The sequence below is a fragment of the Numida meleagris genome, chromosome 5 (assembly GCF_002078875.1).
Source record: "Numida meleagris isolate 19003 breed g44 Domestic line chromosome 5, NumMel1.0, whole genome shotgun sequence".
NCBI lineage: Eukaryota > Metazoa > Chordata > Aves > Galliformes > Numididae > Numida > Numida meleagris.
This window is the reverse complement of record NC_034413.1, coordinates 46,274,398-46,298,221: the sequence shown is the minus strand read 5'-3', so window position 1 is coordinate 46,298,221 and position 23,824 is coordinate 46,274,398. Positions and strand designations below refer to the sequence as shown.

At 40.7% G+C, this 23,824-nt stretch overlaps 2 protein-coding genes across 7 annotated transcripts in view; one reads left to right on the top strand and one right to left on the bottom strand.

Moving 5' to 3' along the window:
- Window positions 1–23,824, bottom strand: part of DYTN (dystrotelin) — a 56,110-nt gene that overhangs the window by 10,038 nt on the left and 22,248 nt on the right. For 4 of the 6 annotated variants that reach the window (XM_021400751.1, XM_021400752.1, XM_021400749.1 and 1 more), the window contains 2 exons: window positions 23,164–23,647; window positions 22,519–22,598 (listed from right to left, as the gene is read on the bottom strand). In XM_021400751.1, the coding sequence (XP_021256426.1) occupies window positions 22,519–22,598; window positions 23,164–23,647 (564 nt within the window). Of the gene's footprint in view, window positions 1–22,451; window positions 22,599–23,163; window positions 23,648–23,824 lie in introns of all 6 variants that reach the window. The other 2 variants (XM_021400754.1, XM_021400753.1) reach the window with 1 other exon arrangement.
- FAM237A (family with sequence similarity 237 member A) lies at window positions 4,538–22,445 on the top strand. Its single transcript, XM_021400771.1, has 3 exons — window positions 4,538–10,238; window positions 12,832–13,247; window positions 17,270–22,445. Exons 2-3 carry the CDS (start codon window positions 12,839–12,841, stop codon window positions 17,416–17,418), a joined length of 558 nt encoding a protein of 185 aa, XP_021256446.1. The 5' UTR covers window positions 4,538–10,238; window positions 12,832–12,838; the 3' UTR covers window positions 17,419–22,445.

The window sequence follows — 23,824 nt, the reverse complement described above, 5'->3', positions numbered from 1 at the left end:
ATTTCACAGATCTGAACGGTATTTAAAGTCTAAATGATGTAACTGTTAAAAACGTATTTTGGAGGCCTTAGGAAATACTATGGTCATCATTTTAGTGGATTACAGAGTGAAACTCGATCGCTGTTTTTGTTTGTTTTCTCCCCATTATTGTCAGACCAACTCTGCCTTCTCGAGCTCCAGCCAGGAAAACAAAATAGTCTTTTGTCTCAGTTCTCCCAGAGATATGTACATGGAAGCATGCTTGGCATTTAGAACTATCATTTAATGGATCCGCTATCACCCACTTTTATTTCCTATCATTTGAATGTAGGAGGATTTCTCTATAAACTGAATACTAGCACGCAAACCTTTTGGCTGTAATTACAACGGACGCTCATTCCTTAAAACAGGAGTTGAGTCTTTTGTAATATATGAATATAAAAGCAATAGTATAGTCATATATGCCTTCAATTTTACAAGACCACATATAAATTGTTTAAAAAAAAAGTTCAGGTCTTTCTTTCACTATTACAGCAAGAAATACTGAAGAGTGATCTTCCTAGGTCATTCACCATTTAAAACAAAACCAACACCACAACAGCTGGTCATGTGCAAACCAGAAAATCTCTTTTTTATTCCAAATGCACTTACTGCAGATTCCTACCCAAAAGAGGTAAAAAAAAAAAAAAAAAAAGTGAAATGTCAGAAACAATACAGACTGAAAAATGAAGTTCAATAACTAGAAATGTTAGCAGTAGTGATGCTAGACCCAACACTATTGAAAGCTAAAAGTCACAAGATCAGATTTTATCTTGATTCTGCACATTATAATTCCACTCAGAGATCTACTTTTCAGAGCTCAGCAGGCAAAGCAGCACATGGTCAGATGTTAGCAGGTGTGCTGAATAAGTTACTTAGTCAAAGCATGCAACACAAGAACATAACGTGTCCCCTAGGTAAGTACAAGGACCACAGATGACAGCAGTGCAGACATTCACTTAATGCGTATTACTTCTGAGCAACTTAACACCACTGAAGGCAACACAGTTCAGAATACTCAGATGTACAGAAGCCCAGTAATCACATGCCCATCTATTTAATTCTCATTAAAATTTTCTTTTAAAATAGCTTGTTGTAACTGGAGAAAACCCCTCATCTTTACCCGTGGTAGCATAACAAGCTGTGTTGTAACGCGCACTTTCTGAGCCAGCACAAGATTTTCCCCATCAAATCTGGTTAACTCAAAGCATGAAGCAATTCAGTGGTTTTTGTCTCCGTAAGCACAGCTGTACCCAGCACCCATGGTACAGCTGGGCATTTGTCCCTGTCTCCCAGTACTTCCCTGCCCTCCCAGCGGCTGGATTCGGTCCAGGTGCTCACCCAGGGGAATTGTTCCCCTTTTGGAGACACACTTAGGTGACACTTCAGCGTGAAGAGGCAGAAAGCTGAGGTGTAAAATTTGAAAATTTGCCATGAAACAGAATAGGCACTAACCTTAACAATTCAGAACAGTTTTCCATTGATTTGGTCTATGGACTGTCAAGGTTGAGTTTTTAAATATCTACCATACACCCAGTCTTTAAAAGAGACTCTTCAATATACATTAGAATTCACAGAATGTTGAAACGTGGTTCTAATTATTACATGAAAGCTTTACTATTCCCAGAAAGGAGCATTCAGCATTCCAAAAAAACAAGCAGATCAACCACCAGTGTCCAATGCAAGCAACAGCACCAAGATACCTCACAGAGCTGCAGCACAGCTGAATACTACTTGCACAAAGGTGCCGGGACCAGTGCCGAATGGCACCTTTTGCTGTCCAGGCAAAAGCGGAGCCCAGACTGTGCTAGCAGAACACACCCCTGCTTTGCAGCGGTCCACGTGCCAAGCTGTGGGGCAGCAGCATTAGGGACACAGAGTTCCTACCATCTATAGTACTTGAGGTTTGCAAAGCTTGAACATTCATCTTCAGTGCGGTCACACAAAGTATGCTTCCACTCATCTCTTCAGCTTATGGGAGCAGATCTGTTCATCTTTCAGGCAAGAATCTTTTTCTGAAACATTGTTTATAGCAGTGGTTTGCTCCAAAACATACCAGTAACTACGTAATTAGAGAATGACTGTACAGGACTTGCTGTAGCAATGCTCACAGTAGCTTTAAGTAGTACAGATCAGCACTTTGAAGGAGAAAGCTCAAGTCACTTTCATAAACAAGCACCACAGCCTAAGCCTCCGTACTGCTCTCATACATTTTTGTAGGTATTTGACATATTCTGGCCATCTGTTTCATCCCCAGACCTGTTCCCTTGTTGTATTACCCTTGGAGTGGGGCACACTGACAAAGAAATCAGATGAATGCAGATGAAGTGTACAAGCAAGCCTGTTTGTTCTGAAGTCATTCATTTCTCCCCATTTCCTTTCAGGTACATCCGAACCCTATGTTGCTATTGCAAGACTTGTTCCATTATAAACTTACCATTAACAATAACATAGTTTACAGACAATACACGCTTAACTGGGATTTCTGTGTAATGAAAAAGCAGTTCCAAGAAACTGGAACTATTATAGTACCCTCCATCATTCACTAAAAGCTTCAGGAAATTAAAGATTTTTTAATAATCCTTTGTTTAATGATGAGGCTTTGAACTCAAGACTCAAAACATCGCATTATTCAGAGGAAAAAAAAGAAACAATTCCCTTACGTAGCAGAATTTTGTCTGCATGCTGCTGGAACAGAGGGCTGGACAGGTAGACAAAAGATTCATATTTTGCATCAGTTTTCCTTCCTCTGAGTTGGTTGGGTATTCTCCACTCCAAATAGAAGATCTCTAGGGCAGGAACCATCTTACTCAAACACAGTCTTCATCATCTAGACCGGAGAGCTCTGATTTATGCAAGCTAGCTGCCCAATATGGATCTGACAAGTCTGCACCCAGGCATTCAAAGTAATTCTTCACAGAGTATGCTGCTCCTTAGACACTCTTAATGAGGTGTGGAACAGGAGAGAAACGACCTTGTTAAATCAGAGTAGAGTCTCTCCAAATGCTCAAGAGCTGATTTAAAGATAAACTTGCTACACAGAATTTCCGCTCTAGCGTCACCTTTGTGGTATCCCTTTGAGAGTAGGTTTTAAAGGGTGCACTTGTGAATGAAAAACAAGGGTTTCAAAGGCCTTCTCAGAGTGAACGGAGCCTATTAGGTAGCAATAATAAAATTAAATTCAATAAATATCTGCCTCTATCACAATACTCCTTGAGAATGTATCTGTTTTTGGCAGAGCGTGTACTTCTTCACTTGGCAAATTACTCAAGAAGGTGAGTTTCCTTGCCAGTAAGTTATGTCTGACAACATACTGATATTTCTAACCGGATCCTGCACGGAACCAGCCATCTTCCTGTGACAGCAGCAGTAGCGTATGGATAAGGCATCTCTATGTTAGGGAGATGCAAGTACCTTATGACTGCCAAGGAACCCTGGTCTAGAACTGGCAGCAAAATGCATAATAAAGTGGATTGTTTGCTGGTTACAGCAGGTAACAATGGAAAGCTGAAGACCCCACCAGTCCATCCTTCCGTATGAAACAAAATACCCTCATTCTTCCCCAGAGCCTCCTGTGACACCATTCCTGGCCATTAAAAATCTGCTCTCCCGCCTCCAGTTCCTTCTTGTAGACCAGTTCCCCTAAACAGCCTCAAAGCCAAGCAGGCAGCCTCCTACCATCACACCTGGCTGACGAGGGGAGTGCTGTACTGCAAGGTGAGTGATAGCCACCAAGCTGGCACGCTTCCCAGCAGCATGGCAACTTCCCGGAATGCATTTCTGAGATGAAATATTGGATAGCCACTGTCACGTCCTTTGCAAAGGTTATTTGCATTTAGCATCATATGGCACCAAATAATGTTTTGAAGAATATATATACGGGTTGCTCTGAAAGTAATGCCTCCTATTTTATTCTTCTGGCCCACAACACCAGAGGCGCATGTTGGTGGTATAGAAGTAGAGGCTGAACCTTCCCAATAATATTCCATTACATGTTGTTGCCATCTGAGAGATGGCAGCAGAGGGGCAGTCTGACAAAGTGGTTTCTGACATGGAAATGCATACGAAGCAAAGTTGTGTCACTGAATTCGTCCACGCAGAAAAACATGGCACCCACTGACATTCATCGACACTTGCTGAACATTTATGGAGACCAAACAGTGGATGTGAGCACAGTGAGGCAGTGGGTGGTGCGTTTCAGCAGTGGCAACAGTGGGTCACCTCTGCTGGTGCAGATTTTTTTTGTTGTTGTTTTTTGTTTTGTTTTTGTTTGTTTGTTTTTACAAGCACAGCATGCAGGCTCTCGTTCATCACCGGTGAAAATGCAGAGCTAATGGTGGTGACTGCGTTGAAAAAAATAGTATTTTGTAGCCGAGAATTTGCTCTATCAAATAGTGTTATTGTGCTCTTTGTATCTGTTGTAGATTCCGTGGAAATAAACAGAAGACATTACTTTCAGATCAGCCTAGGTATTAGTATTCTAACCAATGTTCCTTAGTTTGCACTTACAAAATACCTGCTCTGAATGGCTTTCCAAAGTGTGTGTTAAATATATTTTCTATTATTAATATTACCTTTTTCACAAATTAATTTATAATCAGTGTCAGTGAAGAAGACACTTCAATATACAACTAATAGCATCCAAATTTGCTCTTGGGAAGAGGCCCCAAACACACTCCTGGTGACAGAGCTGATCACATGTGACAGCTGGTGGACAAGAAGAGAGAATAAGTTTTTATTAAAAAAAGACCTCTTAATAAGGAGCTGCAGAATGCACACTCCACCCATTTGCACTAAGGCTCCAACTTAGAGCAATTCAAAAGGCCTTCATAACCAGAGTCCCTTCACATTACCACAAACACTTGCCTGTAACTCAAACTGCGTTCTAAACTCTCCAAGAGTCACAAAAGCCTAGGCATACAAATAATCTAGGAATTAAACGTGAAATTAGACTTTACAGTCTAGACAGTTTTAAAGATGGGGCTTAACAGCAATGAAAATATTGCTTTCTGAAGTTACAAGCAAGAAGAATACCTAGATACAAGGCACATCAGGAAAGAAATACCTGAACGTTGCCATTTTGAAATGGCTAAGGTGCAGCCAACAAAGGCGACTAATGATCAAATAACTTCCTGCAACACCCCTTCAAATAATCGGAAAGATAACAGACCAAGTTTTTCTTGGTAGAGCTACAGAGGGGCAATAGAGCAACAGACTAGGAAACTCAATCTAAATAGCAGGAAAAAAAGTTTCTACTGGCAGCATTGCATTGCACTGGAACAGGTAGCCAGTGCGACTGCTGAAATTTCATGTGTGGAGACCTTCGAGTCTTGGCTAGAAAAAGACACAAACGATGACCTGATGCTAATAACAGATGTGCTTCAAGCCAAGTGTCCACACCACAAACTATTGTCCCCTGCCCTTCCTGAGGGCCATTTCATTAGAGAATTAGGTCTAGAGGATCAGTAGGAACAGTGTGGAGTTGTGAAACACGTGGTGCCTGCAGATTCACTCCACCAGCTTGCATCACAGGAGAAACCAGGGAGTCGATTAGGAATGTGACTTCTAAGAGAACAGCTTAAAAACTAGACACGGGGGATCCCAGCCCATGTCATTTTCTGACAGAGAGGACAAACATATTATCACATGGACGCTCATAGGACACTTGCACTTAGATGAATGACAAAGCTGTGTCCCCACTGTCCCTCAGTCTAGCCCTGCTAATGGCTGTAAATAATGACCTTGTGACACAGGAAAATGGGTAGGCGACAAAGTCCCTGGTGTGATCTGCCATGACGGTACAAAACTGGAAGAGTGTTGCTGCCTCCAGAGGACACAGCTGTGCAGAAATGAGATTACTGTGAAATCAAAGATAAGATATAACTCTGAGCAAAATGAGTTGGACATAAACAAAGAAACCCCACAAATAAGACCAGTACTGCAGTACACCCACCAGTAGGCAGGAGTCAACTTCAAATTATTCCAATAAAAATCCTAGGATGGGATAAAATCCACCCTGGGAATTTGGCTGCTGGCTTTAGCTAAAACAGGTCTCAGACTCAATTACAACAGTGCTCTCCACAATTTTAAAAAGGAAAACTTTCAGTAGTCACATAAACCATTTATTGCAAGCAATTTGCTTGGAGATGGAACTAGACCTCACTTTGTAACTGCCTGCAAGTACAGATACATGGCCTTCTCAGCTTGATTATACATCATCTTCAGGTTTCCTTAGGCACTTCATACTTCATGCAATGCCATAGGTATAGTGGGACAAATATCTACAGAACTCAACAGGACATCACAGTATGCCCTCCATTCCTGAACTAGAAAGACTGGAAGATAATGCATCTCTGTGGTATTTGCCGCACACAGAGGTAATCAACCAACCAGGGCCAGCACAGTCCTCTGTAAATAGTCTGTCCATGTGTATATACGGCAGGCATGTTTGTCCACCTTTTGAAAGCAGATACAGGACGGGGGAAAAAAAAAGGTACTCGATGTTAAGAGCGTAAGTACCATTTTTTGATACAACACTAGAACTAATACAGACTATCAAGTTGCACAGGGGATATAGGCGTGAGCAAATCATTTGATGAAGAATTTTTTCACTTTTGCCCCTCTTTCCATTTACGGAATCTCAATCTCCTGCTAATAGGATATGAAGAAATTACTTTTTTTGAAACAGCCACTCAACTTTTCAAGCAAGTTCTGCATTCAGAGACTTTCACTGTCCTTTACTAGGCAGTAGTGAAACTCCATGTCCTGACTTGAAGCTCTCTAAATAACATTTTAAAAATTAATAAAAAATATTCACAAACAGACTTTGGATTGAGCATAAGTATTTCATTTCCAAGAAGCTCTTAGTTATTTTTGTCAGGGAGCCAATTTTTATCTCCTGCTTAAAAGAGAATTTGCAAAGTATAAGTGGGAGTTAGATCCCCATTTTGCCTTTGAAGATTTTGAAAGAGCACAGGGGCAAAGAAGTCTCTTCCACGTACTAAAAACCCACAGACCTTGGAGGGAGGGAATCCCAAAGAACCACACGTTTTACATTTGCTGTTACTTGGCTGGATTTCATACAAGAGTTTGGATAATAAGGAACCCAGGGCAGCAATAAATGAAATTTTAGCTAAGAGCATTTCTTAATTTCTCATCTGAGCAATAAGACATGTTTAAGGCAATATCATCTTATAAAATTAAACATTGGCTTCACATGTGACTGCTCATAGGAACTACAGGCAAGGGATGCAGTGCGAGTACCATCATACTTTGCTGCCTCTCAGTCTCAGTGTAATTTTTAAAAATCTGTAAAAATGCTTATATTGCTCAAGTAACTATAAGCCCTTGTCTGTTAGCTGTCAATGCTAAACCACACTGGAGGGCTTGTGGGGAGCAAATGCTAGAAGGGAGCAGCACTGTACATAGTTGCTTATGCCCTTACTCTATTCTAAACAGAGATATCCATGAGATCCATTCAACTATTCTTACTTCCTACTCCTATAGTCTGATCAATTTAGCTTATATTTTATTTTGGTATTTTTCCTAGTAGAAAAAAAAAAACAACCACAACTACAAAACATGATTTCTGTAGCGTTACAGGATCTGAAATACCTCTCTCAGCTGTGAGTTCAAGAAGAAACTTTTCTTGATAAGTCACCTTTTGCAAATGATTCTGGCTATGACCTACAGACAATCTGAATTAAATCCATTCATAAGATACGGAGATCCACTGAAGACATGAACATTGGCTGTCAGGGGAATACATTATGCAGCACAGGGAGATAAAGATTATTCATAGCCTAAAAAGGGCACAGAAAGCTTTACTGAGAGCTCACAGAAGGGTTTGCCATCTCATTCAATTCTACGTTTCTTCTCCACTAGAAGGTTGAGGTGATGAATCCAATTAACAAAAGCATCTTTCCCAGAAATAGAATGCGAGTGCTCTGGTTCAGAGGGAACAGAGCACAGTAGGCTCAGGAAGTATCTGTGGAGCCAAGTATTTTATCTGTAGCAGTATTTCCCTTGAGCAGTGACTCTCATTTCTCTGAGAACACCTAGTTCAGCACCCTTGAGTCTACCTGAAGGACTCTGAATGGAATGAAACCGAAGTTGTTCTTGATCCAAAACTACATAAAGTGCTCCCAGGAAGGGAACTCAATTAAATAAACTCACTTCTTAACAATGAATCCAGAAAGGTTCCAGCTTGGCAGAAACATATAAACTCTCAAGAAACATTTTGCCTTTTACCTCACAGTTGCAGCCTTTTGCTTTACACTCCACAGCACAGAGTATAGCCCTTAGAGTACCTCACCACAGACCCAGCAACAGCAAGTAAAACACATTTCTATGGCACCTTAGTCCTACACCAGTCTGGCCTCCTGTGCCCAGGCCAACAATAAACACGAGGAGCCCCAGAACCTTTTCTAATTTGGAGCTGCCTTCAAGTTGCATCACAACACCCATGTCTTACAGCAGCAATTTCTCCCTTCTCTTAACCAGTTCAACCCTCACACTCAAAGGCTAGAAGCACGCTTGTTACTCCACTATTCCACTTGCTAAGGGGGCTCCAAATAGCACAAGGGCCCAAAGTCAGCTTCTACAGAGAGGAGATCCTTTTATTCCTAGAACCTGAGAGAAGATAGGCTACTGGAATAGCCTGTATTTGGTAATAGTACAAAGCAGAAATATTGGAGATCCTTCATGGAATAAAAGACTTCCCTCTGCCATGTCTCAAAGGCAAGGTATTGCACTCTCCACTTCTCCTTGAAGTCTCTGTCAGCATTTGGTGCTCCCCGTTCCCTCATTCCCAGCTCCACACTTCTTGAAAAAAATAAATGGAACATCTGCAAGTTTGCCAAAGTCCTACAACATAGTTAACTACTGGTTCAGGTCAGATGTTTTCTCACTCCTCAGAAGTTCCCTTTGCTTCTGTTAAAAAGTAATACTATTTACACACATGGATTGAATAAGATTGAGAAAGAAATAAACCACTAGAAGAATAACTGTTTTAACTAACTATAAACTAGTGCGGCCTCACTGACTTCAAAGATAAACCTAATGCTACTGAGGCACAGGTATCTCATAGCGAAAGGATTACTGTTAAAAGCACAATAGAGGGGAACTGCCAGTTAGTCTTGAAAAAATGTGCTCTTTCCCAGCTGGTAGGAATTGGTGCAGCTGCACTGACTTCAGACAGCCAGCAGCATGCTACGTAATTTAGCCTGTAGACAGCACAGTTATGGAAAAGAAGGGTGTCACTTGCCCTATTTAGTTCAAGTAGCTAATGTTAGAACAAGTTATGCTGGACACTGGTCAGTAGTCTGTTCCTGGAGCCCCAGCTCTTTGTGCTGTGTGGTTTACGCACATCATGGGACAGCTACAGCACACACACTGAACATGGGTAGAGTTACCACTTGCAGAGCTGAGCACAGTAGAAAGGGGATACAACTGAGAACCTCGCAGAGAGGAAACACATTAACATTATTAATTTTATGTGGAAAAAAATGTAGCCTGAGCCCTTCCCTCTTGGAGGGCACACAGCCTGGGTGGCTCTCCTTTACATAGACTTGTGTGAACTGAGCTGCAACGAGCAGCTCAGCCCCGTGGCTGCAGTTAATTCCCTTACTGGGTTCTTTTCTGGATCTCCACCTGGATGCCCAGGAGAGCTGGACCTGCTGCTGTACAGCTGAAACCTAGGTGGCAGATACCACTACCTGTGCCACAGAATCCTTCCCCAGGGCAGAGAGAAGGGTGGAAGACTGGAAGGGTACACCTCCAGCAGCCAGGCACAGCAAGGAAGATGACTTGGTGGCTGAGCCTGGTCCAGACAACTGGCACTCCAGCACGGGGACCTCCTTCTTACCCTTGCCCCCTCAGTGTATCACTGCTGGGAGAGGGGACAAGGACAGGGCTGCCGCTTGGGCAAGTACCGGCTCAGGGACCGTTCTGCACCGACAGCCCCCTCCGGCGGGGCAGAGGAGCGAAGCACGCCTTACAGTAGGGGCAGCTTCGCTGAGGGAAGCGGCTCATTTTCTCGCCGAGAGGAGGGAAGAAGCGCCGGGTGCCCAGGAACAGCGGCCGGGGCTCCGGGGGTGGGGGCTTTTCCCTGAGCCCTGACGTAGAATTAAGCCGGGATGCCCGCCTCGGCTTCTTAAGGAGCGCGGCGGCAGGCACGGAGAGCGCCCTGCCCGGCTCTCCCTGCACGCCGGAGCGCCGAGGTAAGGGCTGCGGGCGGCGGCGGGCGGGGGGCGCGGGGCGGCCGGGCAGGGCTGGGGCGGGAGGAGCCCGCAGCAGGGAACGTGACGCTACCGCGCCTCGGGGAGAGCCCGCGGGCGGTCCCCTCGCACCCTGCTCCCTGCCACCGGCTGCGGCGTCTTTAAGCTCCGGGATCGGGTGAATGGTCCGAACTGGGAGATCCAACCAAAGGGAACGGTGATAACCAACGAGCTATTTTAACTTTTTTTTCCTTTATTGTATGGCACTGTTCATTAAGTGAGGCAGGATGGGGGTCAGTTAGCGAGGAGAAAAAAAGAGCTGCAAGGTGTAAACAGCGCGCACACACATGAAAGAAATTTATGGGCAGACCGATCTTAAAAGTTGGAGCGCGGAGTGCCATGCTCACCATGAGCATAGGTAAGGCACTAATGAAAACTGCTATTTCCTGAGCATCCCCCCAGCTCCTGGCCACCAAAATAAATCCTGAGGCTTACAGAAGGGTAGCTGAAATAAATGCTCCTCAAGTTCAGTCAGCACGTAAGGAAGAGCAGGGCTGGATACCGGCCCTGCTCAGTGCTGCCCACACCACACCTCAGACAGCACAGCCTCCCAGCTCCCTGCCTGCAGCAGCCCCTCTGTTTTTTGCCTCTGATGAGCCCAGAGTCTCTCTTTGTCTTGCCCAGCTTCCTAACTTAGAAAGTTTCCAAAAGGAGGCTGGGGGGGGGAGATGGGGCAGAGAAGGCAAAGTAGCCAATGATATAGCCCCTGTCCAAATGACAGGTAATCAATTTTTAGTATAACTCCTTAGCCTGAACTATTAGCTTAGGTTTCCTTAAGTTATTCTTAAGTTAGATTTCTTTCAAGTTTTTCTTAAAAAGAAGCTTACTAAGCTAAGTAAATTATGCCCCTCTAAAAAGTCAAGGTAAGCAGATATATGCACTGTGTAATATGCATATACACAGCTGCCAGCTGCCCTTTGGAAGGGCTCTGATGCACACACTAGGAGGAATGGAGTAGTGACTTGCAGCACATCCTCAGATTTGCCTCTCAGAAAGCAATCCAAACCTGCTTTGAGCAGTAGGGTACAGGGGAATGATGCTTCCGGAGATCTTGGTAGCTGCACAAGGGCAGTCCCGTTACTACTACTCAGACTACTGTCCAAGCAGCATGGGAAGTGCGTTTTGTCCCTCTTCACTAAACACAAGTTTTGGATCCAAGGCTGTCAAGTCAACTTTCCTCATGGGATCCTCATTCAAATTGAATATAGACTTTACTCTTCAACTGCTTGCAGTTAAATAACTCCACAGTTCCCAGAACTTGACCACGGAACCAGACAGGGGGCTAGAGAAGAACATCACTGTCAGGACTGAAATCGCAGAAGAGTCCTTTAGACCTGCAATAATATATGCTCAAAAAAGCAGCTTAGCCTTCCCTGGTCTGGCACACAGGCTGTGGCCAGGCTACTTTCACACACACAATCCCTCTGTGTGCACACATCCTGCCTTTGGTATCTTTCTACTATGTGAAGAAAGATGTTGCTTTTACTTTTGATGAGCACTCACAGAAGAGTCACTGATTAAGTTAAGCTGGTTAAGAAAGGTAGCTTCTCCCTCCCTGTTCAAAACAGAAAGCAAAAAAAACCTCAACCCCACACACAACCAGTTACCCTCTCCAAACAATCAAACCAAAACTTCATCATGTGTGCTGAGCCGTTGCTTTTAAACAGGATTGTTTGTCCTAAGAACTGATCTCAGATTCTGGTTTCTACAAACAGGATGTTCTCCATGCACCATGATCTGGACTAAGAATAAAGCCCAAACTTGTTCCACATCAGAAATAACACTAGAAACATATTAGAAGATACACAATAGAAGCAGATACTATGAACAAAATCTGATGGAGACTACTGGGCCTTTCTGTCCCCCAAAGGTTATTATTCTCCAGATTTCTCCCTCAGTAGCTGCTGCTTATGAAGTTCCACAATGTGAAACAGACAGTTGTCAGTAATCTGTGATAAGCATCTGTACATTTATATACATGAATGTATATATGCCATACAATACAGATGTTGTACTATGGCTTTGCTATACCCTCTTTTCAGAATCATTCTGCATTTTAGCAGGTAAAACACCCCTGCTCAATGGATGATTTTGCAAACTACCATTAATTCATTAGAACACGCTTTCAATAGTTTTCTGCCCGCACCTGCAGATCCCTGGGAGTCTGCAGACTATTTTAAAAGATTTGGAGAAAAGCAAGACTTTCAAAAGACTCAAGTTTACTGCAAAATGAATGGATCATTACTGAGAAAGTTTAAGGATCTGCAAATTTGCCAAAAACTTTCAATATGAAGAACTTAGAAATAAAGGAGTTTATCATGGGGATCTGAGCAATTGTAAAGTCTTAACAGGTGCTTCTGCAGCACAGAATAATACAATTCCACTGTATTTATACAATAAAGCATATCTGGATTTTTAAAGAACAGATAAACTAATATTAACATCTAGTGCCTTCTACATAGTGTAAGGTATCAGGGCTTTGCTCCTGAATTTAACAGTGATAAGTTTAAGTTACTTTGGTTTGACTGTGTTTCAGTGACACAATGGACTTTGGTAACAGAGGGAGAATCCACTGCAGTATGAGGCTCACCTACTCTCTGCTAGTCATGGGAATGTTCTGCGTGACAACTTTCCTCTGTCATAGTCAAATTGATCCGCTGGCTCTTGGGCGAGCAGATCCTCAGTGCTGGGAATCCTCCTCAGCTGTCTTACTGGAGATGAGGAAGCCTCGCATTTCTGACTCTGTCAGTGGCTTTTGGGACTTCATGATCTTCCTGAAATCATCAGAAAACTTGAAACATGGGGCTCTATTCTGGGACCTGGCTCAGCTCTTCTGGGATATCTACGTGGACTGCGTGCTCTCCAGAACCCACGGCCTAGGAAGAAGACAACTTGCAGAAGCTCAACAGAAGATCACTACTCTGCCTTCTCAGTTCACAGGGAGAAACCAAGGTTACTATTCCTTTAATATGTCTCACAGGCAGTAAACAGAGTCTAGTAGGAAAGGAAGAAAATGCAGGCTTATATTGTTGTGTGGTAATAGCACACAAACAGTTGACAGTGCTGCACAACTCACCCAGCAATCCGACACAAAACTATGCCAAAGTTCAAACTGATCACAGTAAAAATTTCATTTCCTAATAGCATAGACTTAAAAGCTGTCATTAGAGTTCCATTTTCTGAGAGTTGGGCAGAAAAGGCAGCAGGAGTAGAAAATAAAACATTGGAGGATTCAAACAAAGACAGCAGCTCAGCAACTGAACAAAGATATCCTTCAACACCAGCAATTTAACCAAAGTTGTGCCACAGACAGGCTACTTCCAAGTTTCTCATTCTGAGAAGCACGTTAGTCCAGGAACAGTCACACTGGTGCTGCTGGGGGAGAGCTGCACTCTTTCAGCAGAGGAGTAAGGATACGTTTAATTGCCATTTAGTAGTCAACAACTATATGTTCGTACTTCTAGGTAACTTGGTCTAACATGTAATGGAAACAGATCTAGCACTCAGATGCAAGCAGGCTTTCAGACACAGCTGCGGACTCAGGAGGAACAGGTTCTATGACAATAAAGTGCTGCAGTTCCTAATCTCTAGGTCCCCTACCTGAGAGCAGAATCCACAGGGTTAAAGTAAGCATCTCCATAGGTAATAAGGCAAGAGCTGATACTTCACAGCAAGATCCACAACAGGTAGTGTGTCACTTAGCTTCCCCATTTCCAATGGAAAGATACAGCACAGCTTTTCCTAAATCTCAGTCCTCTACAAGGCTTCAGTTCTAACCCTGCTACCAGTAGGTGCATCCTTCCCTGAAGAATATCATCTTTCAGAAAGGGACAGTGCTATGCTATGAAAGGATTCTGATCTAGGAAGTGGTGATTAGGATCTATGTTTAAATTATTAGGATTTGGGGGTGAGTGTCCATGGAATAACAAAGAACCTCTCTGGGCAGTTACCTTTTAGGGCGTCTCTGAAGAAGGGACATGAAACTAGCATTTTTCTGCCCCAGTGACACTATACCACTGGACAGGCCAGCTCTTACCCACAAATCTTAATTTTTTTTGCGAGTACTGGAACATAGGACTCAATAAGAAGGATCCGTTATCACATCCGTTATCTACAAAGAGTATCTTAGCCATTAAGGAAGGAGATAGGAGCTGTGTTTGAATCAATCCCCTCAGACTGAAGAGGAACTCATGCAGTGACAGTTTCTGAACGGAATCAAACAAACATCATTTCACAAAGGAAACAAACTGCTGTCCTGATCAGAATAGTGCACTTCTGGGTACAAGTAGAATGTAGCTTTAGTACTGTTGCCTCATGTGTCTATTAAAAGCTGAGAGAACCATCAGGCTAAAGCAGTAGATCAATTTTGTCTTTTATTTTTTTCCCCAGGATTACAGCTTTGAATTTTGTTGCCTAAGTTCCCTGAGCCTTTTCTTTGCAACTGGCTCGTCATATCACACTTTGAAGAATAATTATTTATTTAGGAAAATCAAAACTAGAAGTCAAGATTAAGAGTAACAGCATGATGTCTTTTGAAGTACTAATCTTTTTGTTTTGCGATGAATACCAATTTTTGTTTACTCATATACAGAGGGATCTTAAGATACTACTAAATATTCACACTTTAAGAAAAAAAGAACTCCTCCCCCTCTCCCCTCCCATTCTTTGACCATTCTTTGTTTTGTAAATTGCAACCAGCTGGTCTGGTTTTGCTGCACAATTGATTATCATCAGTTGGAAGCAGGCAGCTTGTAGCAGTGTCAGACTGCTTCGAGGAGCTATCTAACCTTTCATTCAAGTCTCCCAGTTTCTTAACAAAGTCAGCTGTTTTAATCTTTGTAGCTCTTGACCTTACCGCCTTGCTTAGTGGAAGCAGAAATCAACTGTTAATGATTGCAGAGATAAATCACACCCTAGCAAGCGATAAGAAATTGAATTACCACTTACTTTGTGTAAAGATATGTACAAGCCTGTTTTCTTATCTCAAAGAGTAGCACTAACTGCATTTGAATGGCTTCGTGTTCTTCGTTCCGCATTTACATGGGCAGGTATGAACTGGTTTCAGTAGGCTAGTTTTAGAAGGGTCAACCAGTGCTGTTACTTCTACAACTGTTGATAAAATCTTTATTTGAAGTTTTTCCATCTTATTCCTCTTAAGCATTTATAACAATTGCTATTTTTTTTTTGAATGGCAAGCTGTCATAAATCAGGAATGATCCGTAAGTTATGTTCACTGTAGTTCTTCAAGCATACTGAACTGGAAAAACAATACAAATGTGGAACTGGCACAGAAACGCTGGTGTTATAGAATTACTATCATCATCATGTCAGATTTTTGAACTAGAAGATAAATCCCATGAGATCATCGTGAAGACTGAGTAATATAGAACCATAAAATGGCTTGGGCCAGAAGGGGTCTTAAAGATCATCTAGTTCCAACACTCAGTAGCAGGGCATAGCAGGAACTAAGCTTGTCTAAGAAAAACAGAAAAACCTGTAAAGCCAAATAAACTAGGAAAGTCCTTGGTAAAGCTTACAAGTAACAAGAAACAGAACTATTCTGCTACACCTAAGAAGCACCTCCACAGTTCTTCAAACTCTGCCCTTTGGGGAAACAAGTCTGTCTGACTGCGTACTAAGACACTGGTAGAAGTAGCTCAGTTTCAGGCTTACAGTTTCAAACACCATTTTCTGAACCAGCTCAGCCCTGCTAGGCTCCTGATTGTAGTCACCAATAGGTCTACAGATACTCTAAACTCTACACAATCCATGAAAAACACAACAAAATCAAAATTGCTGTATTTGAGTTATCTAACAAACTACCTCCATCTACTGAAACCCTACTTTAACTGCATAAAAACTCCCTAGAGAGAGAAGCACTAGTCACCTTTAAATTAAGCGGGGAAAATCCTTTAGTTATCTAACCAACGTATCTTTAATCAACCATTCTCTTCCTTTCCCAAAGCTCAAACACTACAAAAAAAGCAAGTTTCAAAAAATCACTTACTTAATATATTACAACAGAGTAATCAGATACATCATAGTTACAAAAACTTTCAGTGAGCCAAAATAAAACTTAAAAAGAAATGCACAAGGAAAATAAAGCTTTTCTACTTACAGCAAATCTTTATGAAAAGCTACTGTAGAAGACCCTCCTCAGGAAGACTCATAGCACAATACCAGCATAAATAGTTGAAAATTACAAATACAAAAAAACTCTCTACCTATTTTCTGTCTCTCTTCTCTTCACCCAGCAGTCTCTCCACCACCTCATCACTCAGAGTGACCACAGCTGTACACAGCCCCCTCACAGGTGCAAGTAACTAGGCTCAGATGAGCTCTTGCACATAGACCAACTGCCAGGGACAGACACAACTTGTCTCAGTTCTGCTGGGGTGCTAAGGAGAGTAGGGAGGCAAAGGCTGCTGTATTAAGTATTTCAGGTCTGGTAAGTAAATGTATACTGTGTTAATCAGTTACTTTTTCAGAAGACTTGTATGACTAAAATACATAAAGTCACTTTGTTGGCTTTTGGGGATTATTGCTAAGAAAATATCCCATAGTTCCTCAAGGAAATAACAAATTTGCTACTAAATAGCAAGAGTGATCTCATTCATTACGCAGAAAGGTTAACAATAAGCCAATGAGTTTGTAAGATTGAGTGGACTCCAATAGATAACTGCTCTAACCCCGCTAATTACAAGTGAAAGAGTTTTATAGGAAGGCTGAAAAGAAAGGCCTGTGATGAAGGAAAAGATCAGAGTGGTTCGTCAATGAAAGACAACTTGCAGACGGAGAGATATAACTATCACCAAAATGAGAGGTCAGAGGCCACAACACCTAGTTACTACTGAGAATATGAGGACAGTAACAGCTAAAGATGAAGGAAACATGGATGTGGGAAACTGAGCATTCAGCAGCTCTTTGTCATTTTGAAATTAATTACTTATATGTCTTTTATTATTACTTTTCAGGGATGTTCACTCATATTCAGAGGTCACCAGTTCTGAGGAAGAAAGACTTGTTTGAAGATTTAATAAAAAACCATGTGCATAAGAGTAGATCTACATTACTTGGAAGAATCACTGGAGAACTAGGGAAAAAAAGGAAACGACACATTTAATCCAAGATCTCGATTTGTAGATTTTTTTTTAACTGGTTCTCTTTAATTTTTGCATTTTAAGTCTCACTGATATTAATTTACAGGTGGATAAATGCCTATAACTAGTACTGTATCTGATTAACTTCTGGGTTGTTTTGTTTTTGTGTTGTTTTTTTTTTTTCTTAAGTGCCTATGAATTTAGTCTCCTTAATAAACTGCATGGTTTATAAGCAGTTACCTACTTCAATCTGTATGTATATCAGGCTTTTTGTAATGCATGTGACCTACTCAAACTATTTTACTTTGAGTGCCAAAGCAGGAAAAAAACTAGTCCTCCAATGAGACACAGACAAACAGAGCAGGAAGTTGCCCCAAACCTCCACCATTGCCATTACTGTACATATAGCTGCACACATGTACAAAGCAACCACTGCTGCAAGATATCGTCCTACTAAAGAGAAGTACTACATATTTTTTCTATTAAAAATATCTCCCAAAGACTTCTACATTTACCAGCAAAAAATAAAATGAAAGATGTTAACAGGTGTCATCAGCTCCTCTGTTTGCTCTCGTAGAACCATTTAGGATATTTCCTTAGATTTCTAGTTATACAATATATATTTGTTTATATATATTATATATATAATATATACATGCTTCTTAAAATGTAACACATTCTCACAAAGTATATAAACAAAGGAATTCTCATACATGACTTAAAATTGCTTCTTTCTTTTAGTTTGCAAGCTGTTTGTAACCAAGTCAGTTTTCTTTGACTTGATAACTCTAGTAGGCAATTTGATATTATTATTATATATTTTATTATTGATTGTTATACCATCCATATGCTGGATGTATGCAAATACAAAATTCAGCTTTCCAGGGCAAGTCTATTTAGTTGCTCAATCAAAGCCTCTTTCCTTGAGCATATGGCAATATTTATTCTTTTCTTCACAAAATACCCAAATAAAAATTCATTTGCAGAAGTATTTTGGGCATTCAGCAACTTGAAGTAAGTTCAAGTAGAAAAATGCATAAATGAAATCTTGAAATGACTACTGGACCTGAAGAAAATAAATGTTAATCATTGTCCCATTGGATAGAATCCTGATTTTACAAAAGAAGAAAATAAACCTCAAGAAACCTACCAAATTCAGTGGAACTGAATAAGTGCTTAAAGTTGAGCATTAAACAAATCATGTAAATGTGTAACTGAGGAGGGATCATGAAAGTAATGTGAGTACAGGAGCATGCCCCTGCCTGCAGCTGCTGCCTGTAAGAGTGCTCTGCTACCATGTGGGAGGGAGGCGAGGGCATTGTTACAACAGATCTGCTCACTCTCATTCTACCACTGTTAATTATCTAAATTATATTAATATATCTAAAAGCCCCGTTACGTGCAGCTTTCTACTAACACAAGTGAGACCATCTTCATTCACAATCCCTTCAGTTACTAAGACTAGCAACAAAGTACACTATGGGCCAGATGCCCAGCCAAGTAGGATTGGTATTGCAGTAGAGCAGATGCTATCTGTTCCCATATGCTTTCAAGCTCTAGAAAACAAAACAAAACAAAAAACCATAGAATCTGAACAGGTACTGTTAGACTTTGTTTCATATCACCCTTTGGGAAGAGGGTACTGCAGCCAAATTTTATGTTCCTCCTAAACAAGAGGATCTCATAGGAAAGGGTTCCTGGCAGCTTTCTTCCTCCCTTCAGACAGCAACAGAAATTGAGAAATACCACTGCTGGTCAAGCAGATGTTTAGCTTAAACAAATTAACAATATTGTTCTGCTTCAGCACGTTCCTTTATTAACAGGCTGTGGCACCATTTGGCCTTTGAGGAAGTGGGCAGGGAAGGATTAGTACGTGCAGTAGAGACTAAGAAAACAGATGAATCTTAAGCACAGGTCCCACTATAGAGAACGTTTGGAAATTGCTGAGGTAAAGGAGATGATCTATGTTATTAATTGTGCTGAAATAAATTTTAAACAAAAAGGGGAGGAGGATGAAATTTCATGTAAACATGTATGTGATAGAATTCCTATGTGAACTCCTACCTCAGACATTTTCTTCTCTCTGAAGGACTCACAGCTTAATTCTGTTTTATAAGGAAGGTCTTACTTGCTCCAGATCTCAATGAGTTGGCATAAAATCACAGCTAGATGATGCTGTTTGCTATTGATTCCTTTATTATAAACTGGGGCCTCCCAGGATAGTTGCGTTAAGCAAGTACAGTGAGGATGAGATGTAAGCAGGTTTGCTGTACTGTCTCAAAATAATAATTCAAAGTTGTTTCCTATCCTCTCCCCTGTGAATTTCATGGCAGATCTTGGCATGAACCAGGAATATTTTCATTGTTTCTGTTCCTGGCTTGCTGTTCCTTAGTCTGAGCATGGCAGGAGAAGGGTGGAATGAACATTTATGACTGAGGTTGCTTCACTGTTAGCAGGACTGAGTAACAACAAAATAAAGTCTTGAGACTTTGCCCTTTTCATCTTATAGAGAACTAGCAACTAATTAAGTGCTTATTGATGTGGGAAAACACTTCGCTGAGTCTCCACTTGCTGCCACAAAGTGAGAGTTAAATACTAAGAGGTTCAGGGATATCTATCTTATTAGCATTTGTATTCCAGGCCTGTCCCATACTGCATCTGACCAAACCAGTATTTGTCAGCTGTTAATGTTTCCAACTGATATTGATTCATATCCACCTGCTTTGAAGAGTACTTAAAGCTTCATCAGAAGTTGCTGTATATCTTCCCAAATTAGCCAGCTATGCTGTTTGGATTGTTGTTTGCATCTCTTGGCAAAAGTATATCAGAAAATCTACTAATCTTCCATTTATGTGAGAATACGGAGGTATGCACTTCCTAGTGAACTCTGCTATTTGTTTCCTGTTTTCTAGAGTCTTTCTTTGTCAATTAGTTTATTTATCTTTCATCCTCTTCACCTCTCATTTGCTAGAGACAATCTGTTAGCTTACAGTTGCATACCATTCTTTGTTGCCGTAATTCTTGGATGTTTGCGTTATGTGCAGTTATGGCTTTCAGTGACTAAAACTAGCAGAAAAAAACCCAGGACTGTTCAGTACCATCACTACCACAGTATAAGGTCTTTCAAGAAAGTAGCTGAGTTGTTACGAACAGAAAGCAAGATTTTTAGCCATTTTCTAGGCAGTCCCTGTATCTTTGTGATTATAACTTATTATGAAAAATAGAAGACAAGGAAAATCAAGTCGTCTGCTGTGCAGCCTTTCTTCCGCACTACGCTCTTCAACCTTTTTCTATCACATTAGTCTAAACTGTGTTTCATTATACATGAAGCTAAGTTTCAGAATATGTAATTTTCTTTTTTTTTCTTTTTCCCAAACCAAATTTGTTTTCTTAGATATCACAAACTAATTCCTATAAAAATTAGGAGTCTTTTCTCTCTTGGTGAGCTGGTATAATTCAAGTAACTCAACCAAAATCCTTAAAAACATGGAAATTGCTCTTGAACCATGACTGGTTTTGAGCACACATGCACATATTAATTCAATATTTTTTGTCCACATCCTGCAGAACAATGATACTAAGTGGCTTTCTCTCTCTCTCTGAAGTGGTACTGAATCATTTCCATTTCTCAGATCTTTAAAATACTTCCATGTACTATCAGAAAAAATGTTTTCCTTGTAGTTGTCAACCTGAAGAGATACAGCACAATTCATACGAAGTAATTAAAGCAAGGCACAACGACAGTTAAGAGAGAGAAATGGGCAATCGTTTGCACTGCTGAAGAATCATGCTTTAGTAAATTTGCCATTAGTTCATGGGGTCACTTGATAAATAGTTAAGAATCCAAAGAAGTAAAACACGTGATAATAACATACACATCTTTAACATGCCCCATCTTCATCCATTATCTCAACCTTCAGAATGGCTGTTACTAAAACATACGCAATTATAACACTCTCCATCATTAAAGATTACACCAGTGTATCTCAGTGAAATCACCGGTGTTGTACTGCTGTAAAAACAAGAAGCCAACAGGAAGTGGTGAAAGAAAAGCCAAGAGTACCTATTATTTTTCTCCTAAGAATGATCTAAATTTTTTCCAAGGCTTTCATTCACTCATCACTATAAGAAATTAAGCTAGACTATAGTATGAATGGACCAAACCAGTATTTCTTTTGTCTGGTATCTTCCTTTCTCTTCAAATCCCAGCCTACTTGTTGCTGAGGCCTAATAAATCCTTTGTAGTTTATGTCAACAAGTGTAATCTACTACCAATAGCGAATCATCTACTTCCAAACTTCCACACAATATTTGTATGTTTACTTATACATGCAGATGTACTCCTGTATGTATATGTACACGCTTTATATGTTTTTTAATACTCTGGAAGTTTTAGATTCATACAGTGCTAGCAACCAATTAAATATGACTTCTCGCACATTTTAGATGCTGTAGGTAACGTTACATTCTTATTAACCATTCCGTATTAGACATTACATTCTTATTAACTTTCTACACTAAGATATATATATATCTCCATCAATAATGGAATGGCTCATCTAGAGCAATAAAATTCCTTTAAATATTCAAAGCTTTTTTTCCCTTTAAATATGTATTTCTCAATTTGGAATAATGTGACTATTGAGTATTGAGTCCTGAGATGTCTGACAGTAAAGAATTTATTCCTTCCAGCTGCACTAAGAAAAAGTGTCTTGATAGCCAATATATCACTGAAAGCGCCTGCCTCAAGCCATTCTTATAGGAAAAGAAATGTTTCTGAAACAATAATCATTACCAGTTACAAAGCAGTGAGAAGAGAGTAGAGGACAGGACAGTTCTGAAAGCCAGTGTAGCATTAGTGATGATGTACTCATTTTAATCAGTTGCCCCCGTATCTACTGTACAGGAGCTAGAAACCACTAACAGAAAAGGAATGTTGTTCTCTAACACAATTTATGGTTCCTGGTGAAGTTGTTAAATGTAGAAATCTGTTAGGCTCGGTTACTACAGTGCAAAATCTGAGATACTTTAAAGAGTCTGACATGGCTTTAATCACCTTCAATAGTTCAGTGGAGCTGTAAGGCGAATGCCATTTTCCGTCACTTCCAATCTGGCAAAGTTACCTGGTTGATGAGGTCAGAGAAGCATCTACAAACATGTTCAGCTGTAGAGAAGAAATGCTTCTTCAAAGCTGATTGTTGATCTGAAAAGAACAGATTTTAGGTCTTTCAGAAAACTCAGTTGCTGTCAGAGCTCTAAAATATTCTTTATAAGTCTCTAATATTAGACAATTCTGTATAAGCAGCAGCTTTTTCTGTCACTCTCCACGTTACATCCTCATTATCATCATGAGTGTTGAACAAAGTTTTGCTGTAGTAAGACTATTGATTACAAAGGCATTTTGTACTGCTGAAAGTTTGCCTGGGACTAGAGCAATAGTTACTGTGTCACATCATTAGTTGACAACAGAAAAGAACTCCGGTGCCCTCATCCGTATGAGTTTGCTCCTCAATTGACTGCTGAGACTGACTTCCTCTTACATGCTTGTTTTAAATTACTCAAGTATTACGTACTATATTCTACCTTAAAGGAGTAAGTTCGGCACCTTACAGTATACCTATACTGCACCTTACAGCAATACAGTACTTCTGCAATGGCAAGGGCAAGATTCCAAGTTTTCTCTGAGAGTTAGATGACTGTGAGTGATTTATAGAGCAAACTGGATGAAGGTGAGAAGACGGTGTCTAGATAACTGAGAGAACTTGTACCTGGTTGGGCTTGAAGAGACAATGCATCTGTCAATTTCATCACTAGCTGCCGCAGTTCCACTTCATCACAGAATTCCTTCTTATCAGGTAGTATCTGCATTGCAGCGGGAGTAAGAGCTGTATTCCTTATGATGCCACTGTGGTAGTTTTCCATCAATTCTGGCAGATATGTTTGATTATCTTTTATTTTTTTAAACCGTCCCATAAAAACTCTGTCACTCTGCAAGGTCACTGACTTCACTGGGTCTTCTGAGAACACGAAGTCCACTGTAGCAGGAGCCTCAGGTGACTCTAAAACCTCTATTCTATTTGCAGAGTTGAGGTGATTCAAAGCTTTCCAATCTGTACTTGTTCTGGAAATGAGCTTTATTTGAACAGGGTTTAACCCACCCTGCGTTCTCCTTTCCTGAAGAACACGCTGATCTCTTGGCATTGTATTCTGACACAGTGAAAATGAAGCATGTGCTGTTGACTGTAACATTGTCTACAGTAGACAAAACACAGAAAATATATCATGAAAATAATTGATGTTTTTGTGTGTTGGTAATACTAAAGTAGGTGGGAAAAGTCATTTGGAGTCAAAATAATATACATATATTTAATTTCTGGTGTACTTAAACCAATTATTTTTACAAATAAAATATTTGCCTGCAGTGAAATA